Consider the following 19,283-nt stretch of genomic DNA (forward strand, 5'->3'; position numbering starts at 1 on the left):
AAACACACATAGCATTTGGAATAAGGTGGATGAACTCGTGGCACAATTAGAGATTGGTCAGTATGATGTTGTGGCCATCTCTGAGTTGTGGCTGAAAGAAGACCATAGTTGGGAGTTTGACAGCAAAGAATATACTTTGTATCAAAAGGACAGGCAAAAAGCTATACGTGGTGGTGTGGCTCTGTTGGTAAGAGGTGGAATTATATCTTTAGAAAGAGGTGACATAGGGTCAGAGAATGTTGAAACTCTGTGGGTGGAGTTAAGAAAATGCAAGAGTGAAAAGAAACCATTATGGGAATCATATGTAGGCCTCCAAATAGTCGCCAAGATGTGGGGCTGAGATTGCAAAGGGAGCTGGAAAAGTCATGGAATAAGGGTAATGACACAATTGTAATGGTGGTCTCCAATATGCAAGAGAATTGGAAAATATGGTTGGTGTCAGATGCAAGAGGAAATCTGTTGAATACCTACAAGATAGCTTTTTAGAGCTGCTTGTGCTTGAGCCTACTCAAGGAAAGACTGTATTAGATTGGGTGTTGTGTAATAACTCAGATCTTATTAGGGAACTTAATGTAAAGAAACCCCTAGGAGTCACTGATCATAGTATGGTTGAATTCATACTGAAATTTGAGAAGAAGAAACATAACTCACATGATCAGAACCACAATGGAATAAAGGGAAGTACAGACGAAGTCCTGACGAAGGGTCTCGGCCCGAAACGTCAACAGTGCTTCTTCCTATAAATTATAGGCCAGTTAGCCTAACCTCAGTGGTTGGGAAAGTGTTGAAGTCCATTATCAAGGATGAGGTTTCAGAGTAGTTGGAGACTAATGATAAAATAATCAAAGTCATCATGGTTTCTGTCAAAGGAAATCGTGCCTGACAAATCTGTTAGAGTCTTCAAGGAAGCAACAAGCAGGTTGGACAAAGGAAAGGCAGTGGATGTCATTTACTTGGATTTTCAGAAAGCATTTGATAAGGTGCCACACATGAGGCGGCTTAACAAGATAGAATCCTATGATGTTACAGGAAAGATACTGGCATGGATAGAGGAATGGCTTACAGGCAGGAGGCAATGAGTGGGAATAAAAGGGGCCTTTTCTGGTTGGCTGCCAGTGACTAGTGGTATTCCTCAGGGGTCAGTATTGAGAGCACTATTTTTCATGTTGTTTATTAATGATTTAGCTAAAAGAATTGATGGCTTTGTGAAAAAGTTTGTGGGGATGATACAAAGATGGGGGAGGGGGAGGTAGTGTTGAGGAAGCAATGCAATTGCAGCAGGACTAGGACAAATTGGAAGATGGGGCAAAAAAGTGGCAGATGGAATACAGTATTGGGAAATGTATGATAAAGTGGAAGTTGATAGATTTCAGATTGGTCAGGGCATCAAGGGATATGGTGAGAAGGCAGATGTATAGGTTTGAATGGGATCCGGGATCAGCCATGATAAATGGCAGAGTGGACTCGATAGGCTGAATGGCCTAATTCTGCTCCTCTGTTGTATGGTCTTATGGTCTTATTGGTTGCTGAAACTGGTATCACAGGATGGTGAAGAAGGTGTTAGGCCTTCATCAGTGAATGCACTGAGTATAGGAGTTGTACAAGAAGTTGTTGAGTCTCCACCTGGAATATCATTTACAGTATTGGTCACACTATTGTAGAAACAATACCATTAAGTTGGAAAGGATACAAAGAAACTTTATCAGAATGTTGCCAGGAATCAAAAGACTGAGTTATGGGGAGAAATTAGGCAGGCTAGGACCTCATGCAGATGGTGTTGCATATATAGAACGAACTTCCAGAGAAAGTAGTTGAGGGAGATACAATAGTATCTGGAGGCCTGTGACTAGTGGAGTACCGTAGGGATCAGTGCTGGGTCCATTGTTGTTTGTCATCTATATCAACGACCTGGATGATAATGTGGTTAACTGGATTAGCAAATTTGTGGATGACACCCTGAGATTGTGACTGTAGTGGACAGCAAGGAAAACTATCAGAGCTTGCAGCCAGATAGAAACATAGAATCATAGAAAACCTACAGCACAATACAGGCCCTTCAGCCCACAATGCTGTACCAAACATGTACTTACTTTAGAATTTACCTAGGGTTACCCATAGCCCTCTATCTTTCTAAGCTCCAAGACCCTATCATATCCACCTCCACCACCATCGCTAGCAGTCCATTCCACGCATTCACCACTCTGCGTAAAAAACTTACCCGACATCTCCTCTGTACCTACTTCCAAGCTGCTTAAAACTGTGCCCTCTCACGATAGCCTTTTCAGCCCTGGGAAAAAGCCTTTGATTATCCACACGATCAATGCCTCTCATCATCTTATACACCTCTATTAGGTCACCTCTCATCCTCTGTAGCTCTAAGGAGAAAAGGCCAAGTTCACTCAACCTATTCTCGTAAGGCATGCTCCCCAATCCAGGCAACATCCTTGTTAATCTCCTCAGCACCCTTTCTATGGCTTCCACATCCTTCCTGTAGTGAGGTGACTTAAACTGAGCACAGTACTCAAAGTGGGGTCTGACCAGGGTCCTATATAGCTATAACAGCTGTATAGATCTGGACTAGCTGGAAAAAATGGGCTGAAAAATGTCAGATGAAATTTAATGCAGATAAGAGTCAGGTGAAGCACTTTGGGAGGATCAGCAAGGGTAGGTCTTACACAGTGAATGACATGGGAACTGAGGAGTGCAGTAGAACAAAGGGATCTGGGAATAATGGTCCATAATTCATTGAAAGTGACATCACAGGTAGATAGCATCGTAAAGAAAGCTTTTGGCACATTGGCCCTCATAAATCAAAGTACTGAGTACGGGAGTTGGAATGTTATGTTGATGTTGCATGAGATGTTGGTGAGGCCTAATTTAGAGTATTGTGTGCAGTTTTGGTCACCAACCTACAGGAAAAATGTAAATAAGATTGAAAAAATACACATAATATTTACAAGGGTGTTGTTGGGACTGGACTATCTGAATTATAAGGGAAGATTGAATAGGTTAGAGTTTATTCCCTAGAACATAGAAGATCGAGCGGAGATTTGATATAGAAAATTACGAGGGATATAGATAGGGTAAATGCAAGCAGCCTTTTTCCACTGCGGTTCAGTGGGAAAACAACCTGAGGTCACAGGTTAGGGGTGGAAGGTGAAAAGTTTAAGGGGAAAGTGAGGGGAAACTTCTTCACTCAGATGGTGATGTGAGTGTGGAATGAGCTGCCAGCACAAGTGGAGCATATGAGCTTGATTTCAACATTGAAAGAGAAGTTTGGATAGGTACATCAGTGGTAGGGGTATGGAGGGCTATGATCCAGGTGTAGGTCAAAGGCACTACACAGTTTAAATGGTCTGCATGGACTAGTTGGGCCGAAGGGCCTGTTTCTATGCTGTAGTTTCTATAACTATTATTTGAAAGACATTTGTATGGGTATGTGGATAGAAAAGTTATATGGGGATATGGATGAAATGTAGGCAGGTCCTTATGCAGGCTCTTCATCAGCATGGAGAATTTGCCTCTCTACTGTTTCACTCAATGACTCTAATACCACTTTGACTTGGGCTGATCACTTCAAACTTTTCAAGAACATCTGTAGTAACTTTTAACATTTACTCTGACAGGTTTAAGGTGACTGACCCATTATTTCCTGGGTTCTCTCTCCCTGTCTTCTTGATTAAAAAATTACATTTGATATTTTCCAATTGAATGAAACTGTCTTGAATCTCAGGATTTCATGAAAATTTGAAAAGATTACTTCAACTTTTCAGCAGCAAGTTCTCAGGTGACCCTGGGATAAAATACATCAGGACACAGGGATTACCAGGATAGAGACTTATTTTCCATTTTCCCCTTACCTGCCACTTCCAGATGCTCAATTTTTTCTAGGATGTTAGTCATCCTTTGTTGGACCTAATACTAAATATCTGATCCATGCATCTTATTCTCCATTCCCCAGAGTGATGTGCATCACGGCATGATATGGAGGCTCCAGTGCAAAAGATTGCAAAAAGCTGCAGAGGGTTGTAGACACAGTCAGCTCCATCACTGGCACAGCCCTCCTACCATCAAGAACATCTTCAAGAGGCAGTGCCTCAAGAAGGCAGCGTCCATCATTAAAGATCCTCACCATCCAAGACATGTCTTCTTCTCATTACTGCCATTGGAGAGCTGGTACAAGAGTCTGAAGACACACACTCAATAATTCAGAAACGTTCTTCTCCTCTGCCATCAGATTTCTGAATGATCCAAGAACCCATGAACACACATTGCCTTTTTTGTGTTACATATTTTTGTAATGTATAATCATTTTATGCCTTGCACTGTACTGCTGCCACAAAACAACAGTTTTCACAACATACGTTAGTGATAATAAACATGATTCTGACCCTTGAAAGGAATAATGCTCACTTTGTTAACATGCTTCTACTACAGAAACTCCACTGCATGACATAGTGGTGCAGCGAGTAGTACCACTGCCTAGCACTCCAGTGACCGGATTTGATCCTGACCTCTGGGGCTGTATGGAGTTTGCATTCTTGCTAAAATTGCATTCCCTTAAGATGCAAAGAATAGAGGACTCTGCACAATTTATCATGGGCACTTCTCTCCCCTCAATAAAGCAACAGCTGTTATCAAAGATCACCACCTTCTGAGACACACCATCTTCTTGCAGCTGCATTCTGCGGAAAGCACAGAATCATAAACACGAGAAAGTCTAGAAATCTAAAGCAACACACACCAAATGCTAGAGGAACTTCACGGCCCAAAACGTTAACTATCTATTCATTTCCATAGATGATGTCAGACCTGCTGAGTTCTCCTTCTACATTTTGTGAGTGGTGTGTGTGTTACTTAGGAGGTACAGAAGCCTGAAGTCCCACACCACCAGATTCAGAAATTTGGTTCTTGAACCAGCCAGGAAAATTCCTGTCACTACAGTTAGCAACACTATGACCACTTTGCATTATATGGATTTGTTTGGCTCCAATTTTGTTTTACTTGTAAAAATTGCCTATAATTTGTGTTTGATATATGCTTTTATTGTGAATGGAACTTCGCTGATGCCATGTGCCAATGATGGTGTGGCAAGAGTGTCTTTCACAATACCTGCACATGTATGTACAGCATTGGTTGGGTAATTGGTTGATACCCTGTGCGAATCTGGGCTGTCTATGCAGTGTGGGGGTGGGGGTGGAGGAGCAGGGTAGAAAGTCGATGGAACATGGAAGAATAAATGGGGATATTGTAAGATCTGAGTAAGTAGGCATGATTTTCACTGACAGTCTAGGGCTCTTTGACTGATTTTACATTCCCAGTTAATTTAAACACAAGTTTTGCCTTCCTTATTCACAGTTAAACTTAGAGCTAATTTCTTATTGTAAAACAAAATGCTATACAGGCACAAGCTTCAAATCCAGTACTAAAAGTACACAACTGCATGCATGATTTGATCCCAGCCAAGTAATTTGTATATAAATTTTTGAACTCCTGGATTAGATCCCAGCCTGTAACTCACTCCTGGAAATCTGTTATCCTATATAAGACCATAAGACATAGGAGAAAACTTAGGCCTTTTAGCCCATCGAGTCTGTTCCACCATTTAATCGTGGTGGAGCAGACTCGATGGGCTAAAAGGCCTAATTCTTGGATGTTCCTTTTATCCCCTCCTCAGCCCCACACTCACACATTCTCCCTGAAACCTTTGATGTCATGTCCAATCAAGCACTTAACAAGCTCTGCCTTAAATACACCCAACAATCAGGCCTCCACAGCTGCCTGTGGTATCAAATTTCACAAATTCACCACCCTCTGGCTAAAGAAATTTCTCTGCATCTCTGTTTTAAATGGACTCTCCTCTATCCAGAGGCTGTGCCCTCTTGTCCTAGACTCTCCCACCATGGGAAATATCCTTTCCACATCTACTCTGTCCAGGTCTTTCAAAAGGGTTACTGTATGAGGAACGTCTGGTATTCCCTGGAGTTCAGGAGAATGAGGGGGGGATCTCATAGAAACATTCCGAATGTTAAAAGGCCTGATCAGATTAGATATGGCAAAGTTATTTCCCATGGTAGGGGATTCTAGGACAAGAGGGCAAGACTTCAGAATTGAAGGACGTCCTTTTAGAACTGAGATGTGGAGAAATTACTTTAGTCAGAGGGTGGTAAATCTGTGGAATTTGTTGCCATGAACGGCTGTGGAGGCCAAGTCATTGGGTGTATTTAAGGCAGAGATAGATAGGTTCTTGATTAGCCAGGGCATCAAAGGGTATGGCATGGAAGTAGGGGAGTGGGGATGACTGGAAGAATTGGATCAGCCCATGATTGAATGGCGGAGCAGACTTGATGGGCCAAATGGCCTAGTTCTGCCCCTATATTTTATGGTATAATATTTGAAAGGTTTCATTGAACCCCCCCCTCCCCATCCTTCTAAATTCCAGTGAGTACAAATCCAGAGCCATCAAACGTTCCTCGTATGAAAATCCTTTCATTCCTGGTATCATCCTGGTGAACCTCCTCTGAACCCTCTCCAATGCCAGCACCTCTTTTCTAAGATGATGAGCCCAAAATTCTTCACAATACTCACCAGTGACTTATAAAGCCTCAGCATCGCATCCCTGCTCTTCCATTCTGGACCTCCTGAAAGGAATGCTAACATTGCATTTCCCTTCCTCACCACCAACTCAACCAGCAAGTTAACCTTTACCGGGTTCTGCACAAGGGCTCCCAAGTCCCTTTGCATCTCAGATTTTTGGATTCTCGGGGGGAATTCTAAATTTCCCCATTTAGAAAATAGTCTGCACATTTATTTCTACTACCAAAGTGGATGACCATGTATTTTCCGACATTGTATTTCATTTGCCACTTTCTTACCCATTCCCCTAATCTGCCTAAGTCCTTCTGCAGCCTACCTGTCTCCTCAACACTACCTGCCTCTCCACAAATCTTTATATCATCTACAAACTTGACAACAAAGCCATCTATTCCATCATCTGAATCATTTATATACAGCATAAAAAGAAGTGGTCCCAACACCGACCCCTACGGAACACCACTAGTCATTGGCAGCCAACCAGAAAAGGATCCTTTTATTCCCACTCGCTGCCTCCTACCAAACAGCCAGTGCTCTAACCATGCCAGTAACTTCCCGGTAATACCATGGGCTCTTAACTTGCTAAGCAGCCTCATGCGTTGCACCTTGTCAAAGGTCTTCTGAAAGTCCAAATATACAACATCCACTGCATATCTCCTCAAAGAATTCCAACAGGTTGGAATGGCATAAGCAGCAATGGCATAAGTTTCTGGGAAAATTGAGAAAGATGCAGAATAGATGTATTCCAAAATTGAAAAAATACTCAAATGGCAAAATAGTACAACTGACAAAGGAAGTCAAAGCCAATGTTAAAACAAAAGAGGGCATACAACAAAGCAAAAATTAGTGGGAAGACAAAGGATTGGGAAGCTTTTAAAGAACTACAGAGAGCAACTAAAAGAATTGTAAGGAGGGAAAAGATGAAATATGATATCACATTACTTCTTGTATTCCATGCACTGAAATATAACACTTTGAGTAATGTATTTGCTATGCTTTTTGATTCTGCATCCCTAATGCTCTGATACTCACCCTGCTGGCTGCAATTATGTCCTATCATCTATCTGCCAGTTTCTGACAGTCTGACTGCATGCCATCTTTGCTTTTTAACTATCCTGAGTCCCTTCACTTTGGTTCCATCCCCCCCCCCCACCACCAAATTAGTTTAAACATTCCAAACCCATATATAAACCTTCCAACCCCACAGATGAGATCCCAGTCTGTAACTCACTCCTAGAAATTGTTTATTCTATATATGAACTCCTAGATTTGTTTCCAGCCTGTAACCCACAACCCAGATCAGAAACCCAGCATTAGATCAAAGCCTCAAACCCATTCCCAAGAATATATTATTTCATATATATCTATATACACCCCTGGATTAGATCCCAGCTTGTGAGTCACTCTAGGGATCTATTACCTTGTTAAAGGATGATCCAGAAGATTAAGATGCATGGGATCTACAGTGACTTTGCCATCTGGATTCAGAATTGACTTGCCCATGGAAGGTTGATGGTAATCATCAATGAAACATATTCTGGAGGGGGGTCAATGAGTAGTAATATTCCATAAAAAACTTGGATGAAAACATGGATGGATATGTTAGGAAGTTCCCAGGTGATACAAAAGATTGTTTGTGCGGTGTATAGAGTGGAAGATTGCCAAAGAATAGATCAGTTGCAGACATAGATGGCAAAATAGATGGAGTAGGTGCAGTTTAACTCACCCAAATGTGAAGTGTTGCACTTTGGGAGGTCATTGCAGAGAGGCAGTACACTGTTACTGGTAAGACCCTGAATAGTGTTGATATACAGAGAGATTGTGGAGTTCAAGTCTATAGCTCCCTGAAAACAGTGGCTGAACAGGTTAATAGGGTAGTAAAGAAGGCATAGGATATGCTTTATTAATCAAGGCACTGAGCTGTAGATTCAGGGGGTTATGTGGCAGCTTTATCAAGCTCTGGTTAAGCCACACCTGGAAAATTCCATTCATTTCTGGAAGAATGTGGAGGCTTTGGAGAGAATGCAAAAGAGGTTCACCACAATGCTGCCTGGATTAGAGGAGAGTTTGGACAATCCTGTTTCTTCTCCCCCTGGAGTGTCACAGGCTAAGGGGAAACTTGATAGAGGTTTATAAAATTATAAGAAAGAGTGGGCTTCCAGTAGCTTTTTCATAGGGTTGAAATGCCTAATACTATAAGCATGTGGTTAATGTTAAAGGGTGCAAGTTCTTTACAGAGAATGGTGGGTGCTGGGAATGCACTGCCAGGGGTGGTAATAGAGGCAAGAATGACAAAGGCATTTAAGAGGCTCTTGGATAGGTACATGAATATTCATAGAATGGAAGAATATGGATGTTGTGTAGGCAGAAGGAATTGGTTCAGTCAGTTAATTAGTTTGGTACAACATCATGGGTGGTAAGGCCTGTTCCTGAGCTATACTTTAACACTAAGAACTTCTGGATTAAATCCCAGTCTATAACTTACTTCTAGGAATCTATTACTCTATAAAAAATAAACCCTGATCCCCCTTGGGTATATATAAAACTCAGATCCCAACCTGTAAGTCACTCCTGAGCATCTCTTATTCTGTACGTACACCCCTAAACCACTGGATTAGATAGCAGCCTCTAACACACTCCCAGCATTCTGTAATTATATATACTTAATCAATCTCCCAAAACCCCTGGATTGGATCCCAGCCTGTAACTCATTCCTGTGGACCTGTTAATCTACATATAAACACCACAAATTCCAGAATTAGATCCCATCCTGTAATCCCTTCCTGGGGGTTTGTTATGTGTATATAAACCCCCAAACCTGAAGATTAGCATGCTATAAAACTTCTGCCTCGCCATGCCCTGTGGGACAGAGTGAAGTTTTCAGAGAGCAGGCAGTTAACTGGTAATGTCAGCGGCAGTCTCTCAGTGACATCTCCCCCGTGTGCCGATGGATGAGTAGACTCCCTCCTTTGTTCCAGAACAATCCCTGGAATTCTCTGTGCTTGTGTGTGTGTGAGTGTGTGAGTGTTCGAGTGTGCGCGCTCTGCCACCAAACACTTGTTTCTTTGTACGTGAGCTGAATGCCCGCCCAGTGCAGCCCTGCTCCCTGTCACTGCCAACCGGTCCAGCCCACCCTGCCCCACTGACATCCAAGGGGTGGGTTCAATGTGCCTTAAAAGTGGCCGCTGGCACTCTGTTATCGAGATAGAGCGCAGGACAAGGGCTGGCTGAGTAACAGCAGGGCATCACTAAACGCCAGGGAGATCCTCTCTACCTTCATCGTTCCCTCGAACACAAGCTCCTGGCGCAGGCATGTGCCATAACGGGAAAGCTGCATCTGTCTGCTGTGTCGCCGTGCTCTACGCACTCTCTGGTAAGATGCACAGCAATGGCCCCTTCACCCCAACTCCAGTCGGTGCTACATGGTCAATGGGGCATGAGGGGGTTCGTGCCGTGCGTATGAGACAGGCTGCTTGGTGTGGGTGGGTGGGTAGGGTGAGGGGGTTAATCTCACGGATATGGGACAGGCTGCCTGGTGTGGGTGTCTTTGTGGGGAGAGGGGGCAAGGGGGTTAATTTTATAGATATGAGACAGACTACCTGGTGTGTGTGGATGGGTGAGTGGGTGGGGAGAGAGGGTTAATCTCACAGGTATGGGACAGGCTGCACCGTGTGGGTGTCTGTGTGGGGAGAGTGAACAAGGGGGTTAATTTTATAGATACGGGATAGGCTGCCTCGTGTGGGTGGGTGGGGAGAGAGTGTGAGATGGTTAATCCCACAGATATCGGTGAGGCTGCCTGGTGTGTGTGTGGGTGGGTGGGTGGGGGAGAGGGCGAGCAGGTTTATCTCATTGATATGGGACAGGCTGCCTGGTGTGTGCCTCTGGGGGTGAGGAGAGAGAATTAATAGCCCAATAGGAAACAGCCTGGACCACCCAGTGTGGAGGTGCAGAGAAGGAAGTGAGAAGGTTAATTCCCTTTCCCCCTCCACTCCTCCAATAGTGGACAGGCCACTCAGCGTATGTCAGAATGGGGGTGGTGAGAGGTTAATTCCCACCGACAGAGACTGGGCTGCCCAGTTAGTATGAAAAGATGTGGGGTATGTTTAATGCTTCCGAAGACAAACACCTAACCAGGCCCTTTCAGTTGTTTGCTATTCTGTTCCCACGGAATGCCAGAGCCCATGCAACTTTCCCTGGAATGCCATCCTGTGGGATGGCTATGGCTGGAGGTGGAGTATGGAATCTAACATCCAGTCACTGAAATAAATTGATAATCCTTCTCTTTCACAGAGAGCAAGGACAGGAAATCAGTGGAGAAATCTTCACTCTGTATCTGACCTGTACCCTGGGAGTGAGTGATGGGACAGTTTAGAGGGAGCTTCACTCTTTGTCTGATCCTGAGATTGTGTAATGGGTTGGTGTAGAGGGAGCTTCACCCTGTGACTGACCCTGGGAGTGTGTGATGGGATAGTGTAGTGGGAGCTTCACTCTTTGTCTGACCCTGGGAGTGTGTGCTAGGATGGTGTAGAGGGAGCTTCACTCTGTGTCTGACCCTGGGTGTGTGTAATGGGATAGTGTAGAGGGAGCTTCACTCTGTGTCTGACCCTGGGAGTGTGATGGGATGCTTAGAGTGAGCTTTATGGAATCATGCAATCAGATATCTAAACCCTCTTGCTTTAAGCAACCCCACCAAAGCAAACAGATTCCTACTGTATACCCTGTCTGTTCCCTCATTCTTATGTACAACTCAATTAGGTTATCCCAAAGTAATCCCAAGGCCTCTTCTGCTCCAGGGAATACAAAGCCTGTCCATCCAGTCTCTCCTTCAAACTAATGCAGACAGCATCCTGGTGAATCTCCTTTGCACCCTCCCCGATGCAGTCCCATCCTTCCTATTGTGTGGGGCACCAGAACCTCATCTGATTCTGTAAGTCAGGTCTAATTGATGATTTATAAACTTATAACCTGACATCCAAGCTGCTATAGTTGATGTCCAGGCTGACAAAGGCCAGCAGAGAGCCAAAGTGCAATGCAGCAGTGATACATGTCCTTCACCCAACATGGTGCCCACCTAATTTCCTGCATTTGGCCCATTTCCCTCTAAGCACAAATCCCTTCTCACAAAGGCCTATCCAAGTGCTTCTTATGTGCCTCAAATACTTCCTCTGGAAGTTTGATCCATGTACTCACCAGCCTTTGAGTGAAGAAGTTGCTCCACAGGTCCCTTTTAAATCTTACCCCTCACTCTAAAACCTATTCCCCTAGGTTTGGAATTCCCCACCCCAGGAAGAGACTGGTACCATCCACCTTATCTGCACCTCTCATGATCTTAAACACTTCTATAAGATCTCCCCTCAGTCGCATATGTTCTGCGTAATAAAAACCTAGCCTGGCCAACCTCTTCCTGTAACTCAGACCCTCTATCCTATCAACATTCTTGTAAATCCTCTCTGCAATCTTTCCTATCAGAGGGTGACCAAAGCTCCAACTGTCGCCTCACCAGCAACTTATACAACTGAACCAATTCCCATACTGACTGCCGTGATTGATGAAGACCTGTGTGTTAAACGTCTTTTTTACCACATTGTCTGTCTGCGTCATCACTTGTACCCCTCTGCTCCATAATGAGTGTTCCAGAGGAATCTCTGGTAGCATGCTATACACCTTTACCAGATCAACCTGTGTTCCCATTTTGGAGGAACTATAAATTTGAATGCCAGTACTCCCCAAGGCCTGACCACTGAGCACATCTGTTGTTTATTTTTATTTAACGATACAGTGTGGAACAGGCCATTCTAGCCCAGCAACCCATCTAATTAACCCTAGCTTAATCACTGGGCAATTTATAATGACCAATTAACTTACTAACTGGTACATCATTGTACTGTGGGAGGAAATTGGAGCACCCGAAGGAAATGCAGGTGCTTGCGGGAAGGAACATACAAAAGGTCTTACAGATGGCATTGGAAAAGACCTCCAAAGCCCTGAGCTGTAATAGTGTACACTAACTACCATGCTACTGTAGTGCCCTTGTTTACCCTTTAAAGTGCAACAGCTGGCACTGGTTGGAATTAAACTGCAACTGCCAGTGTTCTGCCCAGCCTTCCAACTGATCTATGTCCTGCTGTAGCACTGCACAAGCTTCCTTCACCATCTGGAGCAGAAATGCTCCTATCAAGATGACCTACTGATAGTATCATCTACATCACATCCAGGTCATTGATAAATTTCAGAAACAAGTATTGCATCACCAACCCCTGTAGTACACTTGCTACTCACAGACTTCCAGTCAGAAATATAATCATCCACCACGATCCTCTGCCACCTGCTACTGAGCAAACCTTTCATCCACCCATGATCTGGGAGCATGTGGTGGAACAGAGTGGAAACAGCACACTTTTTCTGACTCGTGTCCTGGAAGTGTGTGATGGGACAGTGTAGAAGGAGCTTCATCCTGTGCCTGACCCCTGCATGCAATGGCATGCTTAACAGATTGCAGGATGAGGGAGCTGGATTAACATCAATTGGGACACAGCCAGTGACATGGGGTTCTGGGGTAGAAGGGTGAGGGAGCTGGATTAACCTGATTCTCTTTTCATTGGTCAGTGCTGAGCTCCACACATGCCATCTCGGTGTCCACGCACCATAATCTCCACAAAACTGTCGGCTCGGATGTGACGCTGTACTGTGGATTCTGGTCCAGTGAGTACGTCTCTGATCTCACCACACTGAGCTGGAGATTCCGCCCTGACAACTCCAGAGAAATTATCTCGGTGAGTGCTGCTGTGGTTGGAAAGTGTATGGTCAGCACTGGAAGGTGCTAGGTACTACCTATGTGCTAGTTGGAGCTCAGGCTTAAGGGGTAATGAGCCCCTAATGTAGCACAGTCAAGCTCAGCAAGATGGAATAGTGGAAGAAGCAGCTGATCTGACAACTGTGGGTTGCTCAATGGGAAGCCCTCCGAAATCTGATACTGGGGAATGCAGGGAGTGCGTGAACATCCTATACACATACAATGCATCTGTGGATTCTTCAAAGGAGATTATATTTTACCCTGGAGCTGTATGACAGGACAGTGTAGAGGGGGCTTCACTCTGTGTCTGACCTGTGCCCTGGGAGTGTGTGATGGGACAGTGTGGAGGGAGTTTCACTGTGTGTCTGACCCATGTCCTGGGAATATGTGATGGGACAGTATACGAATATGTTTACACCTCTCATTCACTTTACAGATCTTTCACTATGGCAATGGAGTTCCTTACATTGAGAAGTGGGGCCAATTCAAAGGGAGAGTGGAATGGGTTGGGGATATATCCAAGCACGATGGTTCAATTGTCATCCGAAATCTGGACTACATCGACAATGGTACCTACACCTGTGATGTCAAGAACCCTCCAGATGTGATTGGAACCTCATCAGATGTTCATCTGACAGTCTACGACAGAAGTAAGCCAAACCACGTACATCCTGTGTAGACATTTAACACACTATGTCAGCCCAACCCTCATGACTATGTCATTTGCATCAACTGCTTCAAAATATCTGAAGTGTTGTAAAGTGTACTGAACAATCAGCTTTACACAAGTCAAGCTCAGCCTAGGGAGAGGAGGGAGAGAGGGGAGATGCACAAACTCTTCTGGGAATTCCAGAAAGTAGGACACAAGGAGCTGGAGGTACGAGTGCCATTGGCTGGATGACTGAGCCCTACAGACTGGAGTGGGTCATGGAGAGAGCGAGGGGTGTAGGGGCCTGAGTGGGTCATGAGATAGGTAGGGGTGTATGTGTCAAGGAGGGTTAAAGAGATGAGGAGAGTATAGGTGCTGGAGGGTATTACAGAGACTGGGATTGGTGTAAGGGCTAAAGGGATTCAAGATACCAAGTCTGGGATGACAGAGGCAGGTTGAGGGGTTGCACAGTTGAAATACAGTTGCTGGGGATTTGTACAGAGGCATTATGGTGATCTTGGTGGTAGGACATTACTGCAAGTACTTGATGTAAGGTTTCCTCTGTGTGCTCTCCACAGTTCCCCCCATCGGTGCTGGAGTTGTGTCGGGTGCTATCATCGGCACCTTCCTTGGGATCATTCTACTAATTGTTGGAGGACTATACCTGTTCCGCTACATTGTCCGGAGACGGGCAAGGAGTGAGACCATCTTCTTCAAAGGAGCCAGGTAAATGAGGGAATGAGACAGAGAGAGACAGAAGGAATGAGAGGGAGAGGTGAAGGGACTGAGAGAATGAGAGAGACCAACAATGAAGGAGAGAGATAGAATGAGAAAAACAAGACATGGAGGCATCTGGGAGAGAGAGACAGGGAGTGGAAGAGAGAATGAGAGACAGAGTGTATGACAATGAGAGAGATAAAGAAAATGTAAGATAGAAATGAAGTTAATCAGGGAGAGAGAATGAGGAAATGAGAAAGGAATGAGAGAAATGAAGAAAATGAGGAAAAGTGAATGTAGAAACGGAAGAATGTGAGAGAACATGAAAAAATGAAAGTGAGTAAGCGAAAGAGAGCGCAAGATAATAGTTGATCAGATCCCAGTTTGTAATCCACTCCCAAGGATTTACTATATAAACTCACCAAACCCTTGGATGAGATCCCAACCTCCAGGATTAGATTAGATTAGATTAGATTTCAAATTGTAACTCACTCCCACTGTATTTCCATATATAAATACCTGAAACCCTAGCTTAATTCCCAGCAGTAACCCACTCTTGGGGTTCTATTGTATATGTAGACCTCCTGAACTCTTGGATTAGACTTCAGCCTATAACCCACTTCCAGAGATCTGTTGTTGGATATATACCGTCTCCCTACACCCCCGGATTAGATCCCTGCCTGGAGATCTGTGATTCTGTGTATAATCCACCAGATCAGAGCCCTGATATCCTAAATAACCATGATATGTTCACTTTGATCCCCCTGCAGTGCTGCAGAACGTGGAAAGGCCAGCGGGAAGTCTGGGACTGGGACTAAGGTGAGTATGAAACCTGGCGGGTGGAAGGGAGGGTTCTAAGTCTGGAGCTCTCTGCCGGCGGATCGGAGAGGACTTCCCATTTCCCAGGATGACCAGTCCCCCTGATCTTACTGAGGTCTGGGAAAGAGGGGTACATGGGAGAGATCATGGGCAAGGTGGGAGGGGGGAGGGAAGGGGAGGGGAAGTGGAGGGAGCTGTCTGTCCAGTGGATAGAGGTTTTGGAGGAGTGCTTGGAAGGGAGGGGTCAGGGGACTGGAGAAGGTGTGGAGGGAGGGCTCTGGGGATGGCAAGTTTATAGGTAGAGGGGAAATGGGTAAGGGATGAGGTAATTTGGTAAGATATTGGCAGTGGAATAGAGTCTTGGGGTAGGATGGATTAAAGGTAAGGGGAGGGAGGATCAAAAAGGGATGTAACAGAGAATGGTGAAGAGAGTAGATGAGTGAGAAAAATGGGAGGTGACCAAAGCGGATTGAGGGGAGAAAGGAGGAGCAACAATTGCAGGATGTGAGGGGAGGGGGAGTAGGGAGGTCAGGAAGGGAAAGGAGCAGAGTGTTCCTGAAGGGATGGGAGGGGGTTATTCCAGTACTCTGGATAGTCTGTGAAGGGATGAATGGTGGGAGGGAAGTAAATTGTGGCAATGGGTGGGTGGGTGGGAGGGAGGGAGGTGGTGAAGGGAGGGAAGGGGGCTACTGGATTGGTGACAGGGATGGAGAGAGGGGGGGGAAGGGTGGTGAAGGGAGGAATGGGTGGTGCTGGATCGGTGGTGAGGATGGAGGGTGGGTTGTGAGTGGAGGGACAGTGAAGGTGACGGGGATGGGCTGATCTCCATGCGGCCTCTCTCCCGGTCAGGGCCCTGTCCTCTACGCCACCCTGGACCAGAGCAAGAGCGGCAAGGGGGCCAGTGAGAAGAAGGCGAAGACCTCGGAGTCCAAGAGGGAGCGGAAATAGCGGTTAGCCCGCCGGGGGGGCGCTGGGAGGGGCAATGCAGGGGCACCGGCCAGGGCTGGGGACGGCCAGCGTGTGCTTATGACTATCGAGCTGACGCTGACAGATTCGGACACCGGCAGTGACACCGAGGGCAGGGGTCCAGGGGCCGTCACCAGATAACCGGCCAGACTCTGCCAATGCCTACCCATCACCACAAGTTGCAGCTCCCCCCTTCCCGTCTTCCAGCTCTCCCTCACCTCGGGCTCCTCTACCACCTCCATGCAGTCCCAGGGCTTGGCAAGGGGGTTGGTGGTCCAGCTGGGTTGAGAATAGGTTGGTGGGGGGGGGGTGATATTGGAATAGGGCAAAGGGGAAGGGGCAATCCTTGTGGACTCCAACGATTGCCAACGGCCCTTGGAGTTGGTATGTGTGGTTCCTGCGTCAGGTCAGTTAGGGTTGTGGGGGCAAGCAGACAACCTAACCTCTCTCCCATTTCCTGCCCCATTGGTGGCAGAGGGTAGGGGTGACCCTGCATTGGAAACATTACCCGTGACCCTGGGAATCCCATCCCCTTTCATTCCTGATGGCCAAAACTGACCCTCTCCTCCCCTGGCTCACCCCAGACGGTACTATCTTATGTCTCTGGGTGCATCCCAAACCCTCACTGTATGCTCAAGGGGGTGGAAGAAGACCCAACCAACAAGTGCCTCAACCCCAGCACAGCTCCGGGAGCAGGGATGGGGCTGGTTGTTACTCTGAACTACCAAAAATCTGGCTTCTGAAACCAAAAGAACAAAATCAGGAAGGGGCTGAGATTCTGGCCACCATTGGTCAGTTTGGCTGACCGATGACCAGAAAGACTTTGGTTTCATTCGTCAGCCTGGCTGCTCTTTGGCTGTCATTTATCAGCCTGGCTGGCCAGCACCCAGGAAGACATTGGCTGCCATTGATCAGCTTGGCTGGCCAATGACCAGAGAGACACTGGCTGCCACTGGTCAATTGAGTTCATTAATGACCTGAGACACAATGGCCACCATTGGTCAGCTCAAGAGTGCACTCTGCTCAAACTCAAGTTGGCCCACTCAAGCACTGCTCTGACCCCAAGCTGTAATTGGCTGTTTGGGGACCTGACCTGAATAGTGCCTGAGTTGGGCTGTCTGTCATGTCTCACCAATGACCCCCTCCAACCCCCTGTACTCCCCCACCCAGACAGGTCAAGGGGGGGTGACACTTCCCCCTCTCTCCCAAGACAGGCCGTAAGACTAACATTGCAATGCGGGTTATCCTGTTTGTTGTATTAATGGAATTAACGGCAAGAATCTGTGTCTAATCCCATGGGGTCTGCAACCTCTGCCGAGTGTGTGAGAATGGAAAAGCAGAGGCCCCCTAATGATGTAACAGACATTTCAGTAATAAAGAATATAAGATAGAAACCTGCCTGCCTCGTGTGAGTGGATGATTACTGGGGACTGTAGCTCTCTCAGCTCTGTACTTGTTCAGCCATATGATATAGGCAGCAGGCATGCTTTATACCTGTCGTAGGGGTAGGGTAGGCAAGGGAGGGTTTCAGCACTCTTTTGGTCAAAGAGCAGTGGGAACAGAGTGCTGGGACATCTTCAGAGCACTGCAAGATTATGACAGTGCAGGGGACACTGCAGTGGAGATTCTTGAGGATTTTTTCTTGGCTGTTTCAGTGATGAAGGGAGACTGGGAAGGGTTGGATCTGTTTTCCTTGGAGAGGACAAGGTTGATGGGAGAGTGATGTGAGTGTACAAAACTGTGAGGAGCATAGATGGAATCGACAATAAAAATGAAAATGGTGTCTAAACAATGGGAGGGAATGACATTAAGAGGGTATTTGCTTTCCTCCAAAGAATGCTTGGAGTCTGCAGCACACTATCTATTAGGGGTGGAGGAAGTAAATAATGTTTAAGAAACATCTGAAGAGAACCTGAATTGACAAAATAGAGAAAGTATAGATCAGGCATGGGTAAGCATTGTAGAAACATAGAAACATAGAAAACCTCCAGCACAATACAGGCCCTTTGGCTCACAATGCTGTACCAAGCATGTACTTACTTTAGAAATTATCTACGGTTACCCATAGCCCTCTATTTTTCTAAGCTCCATTTACCTATCCAGGAGTTTCTTAAAAGACCTTATTGCCTCCACCACCATCACTGGCAGCCCATTCCAAGCACTCACCACTCTCTGCGTAAAAAACTTACCCCTGACATCTCCTCCGCACCTACTTCCAAGCAGCTTAAAACTGTACCCTCTCGTGGTAGCCATTTCAGCCCTGGGAAAAAGCCTCTGACTATCCACATGGTCAATGCCTCTCATCATCTTATACACCTCTAATCCTGTGTCGCTCCAAGGAGAAAAGGCCAAGTTCACTCACCCTGTTCTCATAAGGGATGCTCCCCAATCCAGGCAACATACTTGTAAATCTCCTCTGCACTCTTTCTAAAGCTTCCACATCTTTCCTGTAGTGAGGTGACCAGAAATGAGCACAGTACTCCAAGTGGGGTCTGACCAGGGCTCAATATATGTAGCTGTAACATCATCTCTCAGCTCTCTGCAGCCTATCTGCGGTCCAAAGCGTGAGAAGACGTAGCTCACTCAGGTTCACCAATGAGTACATAAGGTATTGATTCACGGTGGTATGGTGTTTTGAGAAGCAGCCAATCAGTGATCGGGATTGATTGGCAAGGACAATATAAAATAGGGTAAAGTGGCTGTTGTTGGAGTGGCTGGTTGGACAGTGCTAGAGTGGGGTTTTTG

General features: G+C 45.8%; 1 protein-coding gene across 1 annotated transcript; it reads left to right on the top strand.

Annotated features, from left to right (window-relative positions):
* Positions 1-9,782: 9,782 nt before the first annotated feature.
* Positions 9,783-17,936, top strand: mpz (myelin protein zero). The gene is made up of 6 exons (XM_073031021.1): positions 9,783-9,967; positions 13,201-13,367; positions 13,824-14,037; positions 14,615-14,762; positions 15,524-15,572; positions 16,422-17,936. Exons 1-6 carry the CDS (start codon positions 9,907-9,909, stop codon positions 16,518-16,520), a joined length of 738 nt encoding a protein of 245 aa, XP_072887122.1. The 5' UTR covers positions 9,783-9,906; the 3' UTR covers positions 16,521-17,936.
* The last annotated feature ends 1,347 nt before the right edge of the window (positions 17,937-19,283 follow it).

The sequence above is a fragment of the Hemitrygon akajei genome, chromosome 27, assembly GCF_048418815.1.
Source record: "Hemitrygon akajei chromosome 27, sHemAka1.3, whole genome shotgun sequence".
Classification (NCBI taxonomy): domain Eukaryota; kingdom Metazoa; phylum Chordata; class Chondrichthyes; order Myliobatiformes; family Dasyatidae; genus Hemitrygon; species Hemitrygon akajei.

Coding starts and splice junctions, on each gene's coding strand:
- mpz (XM_073031021.1), top strand. CDS start 9,907: ATGTGCCATAACGGGAAAGCTGCATCTGTCTGCTGTGTCGCCGTGCTC. Junction 14,763..15,523: donor ATCTTCTTCAAAGGAGCCAG/GTAAATGAGGGA, acceptor ATCCCCCTGCAG/TGCTGCAGAACGTGGAAAGG. Junction 15,573..16,421: donor AGTCTGGGACTGGGACTAAG/GTGAGTATGAAA, acceptor TCTCCCGGTCAG/GGCCCTGTCCTCTACGCCAC.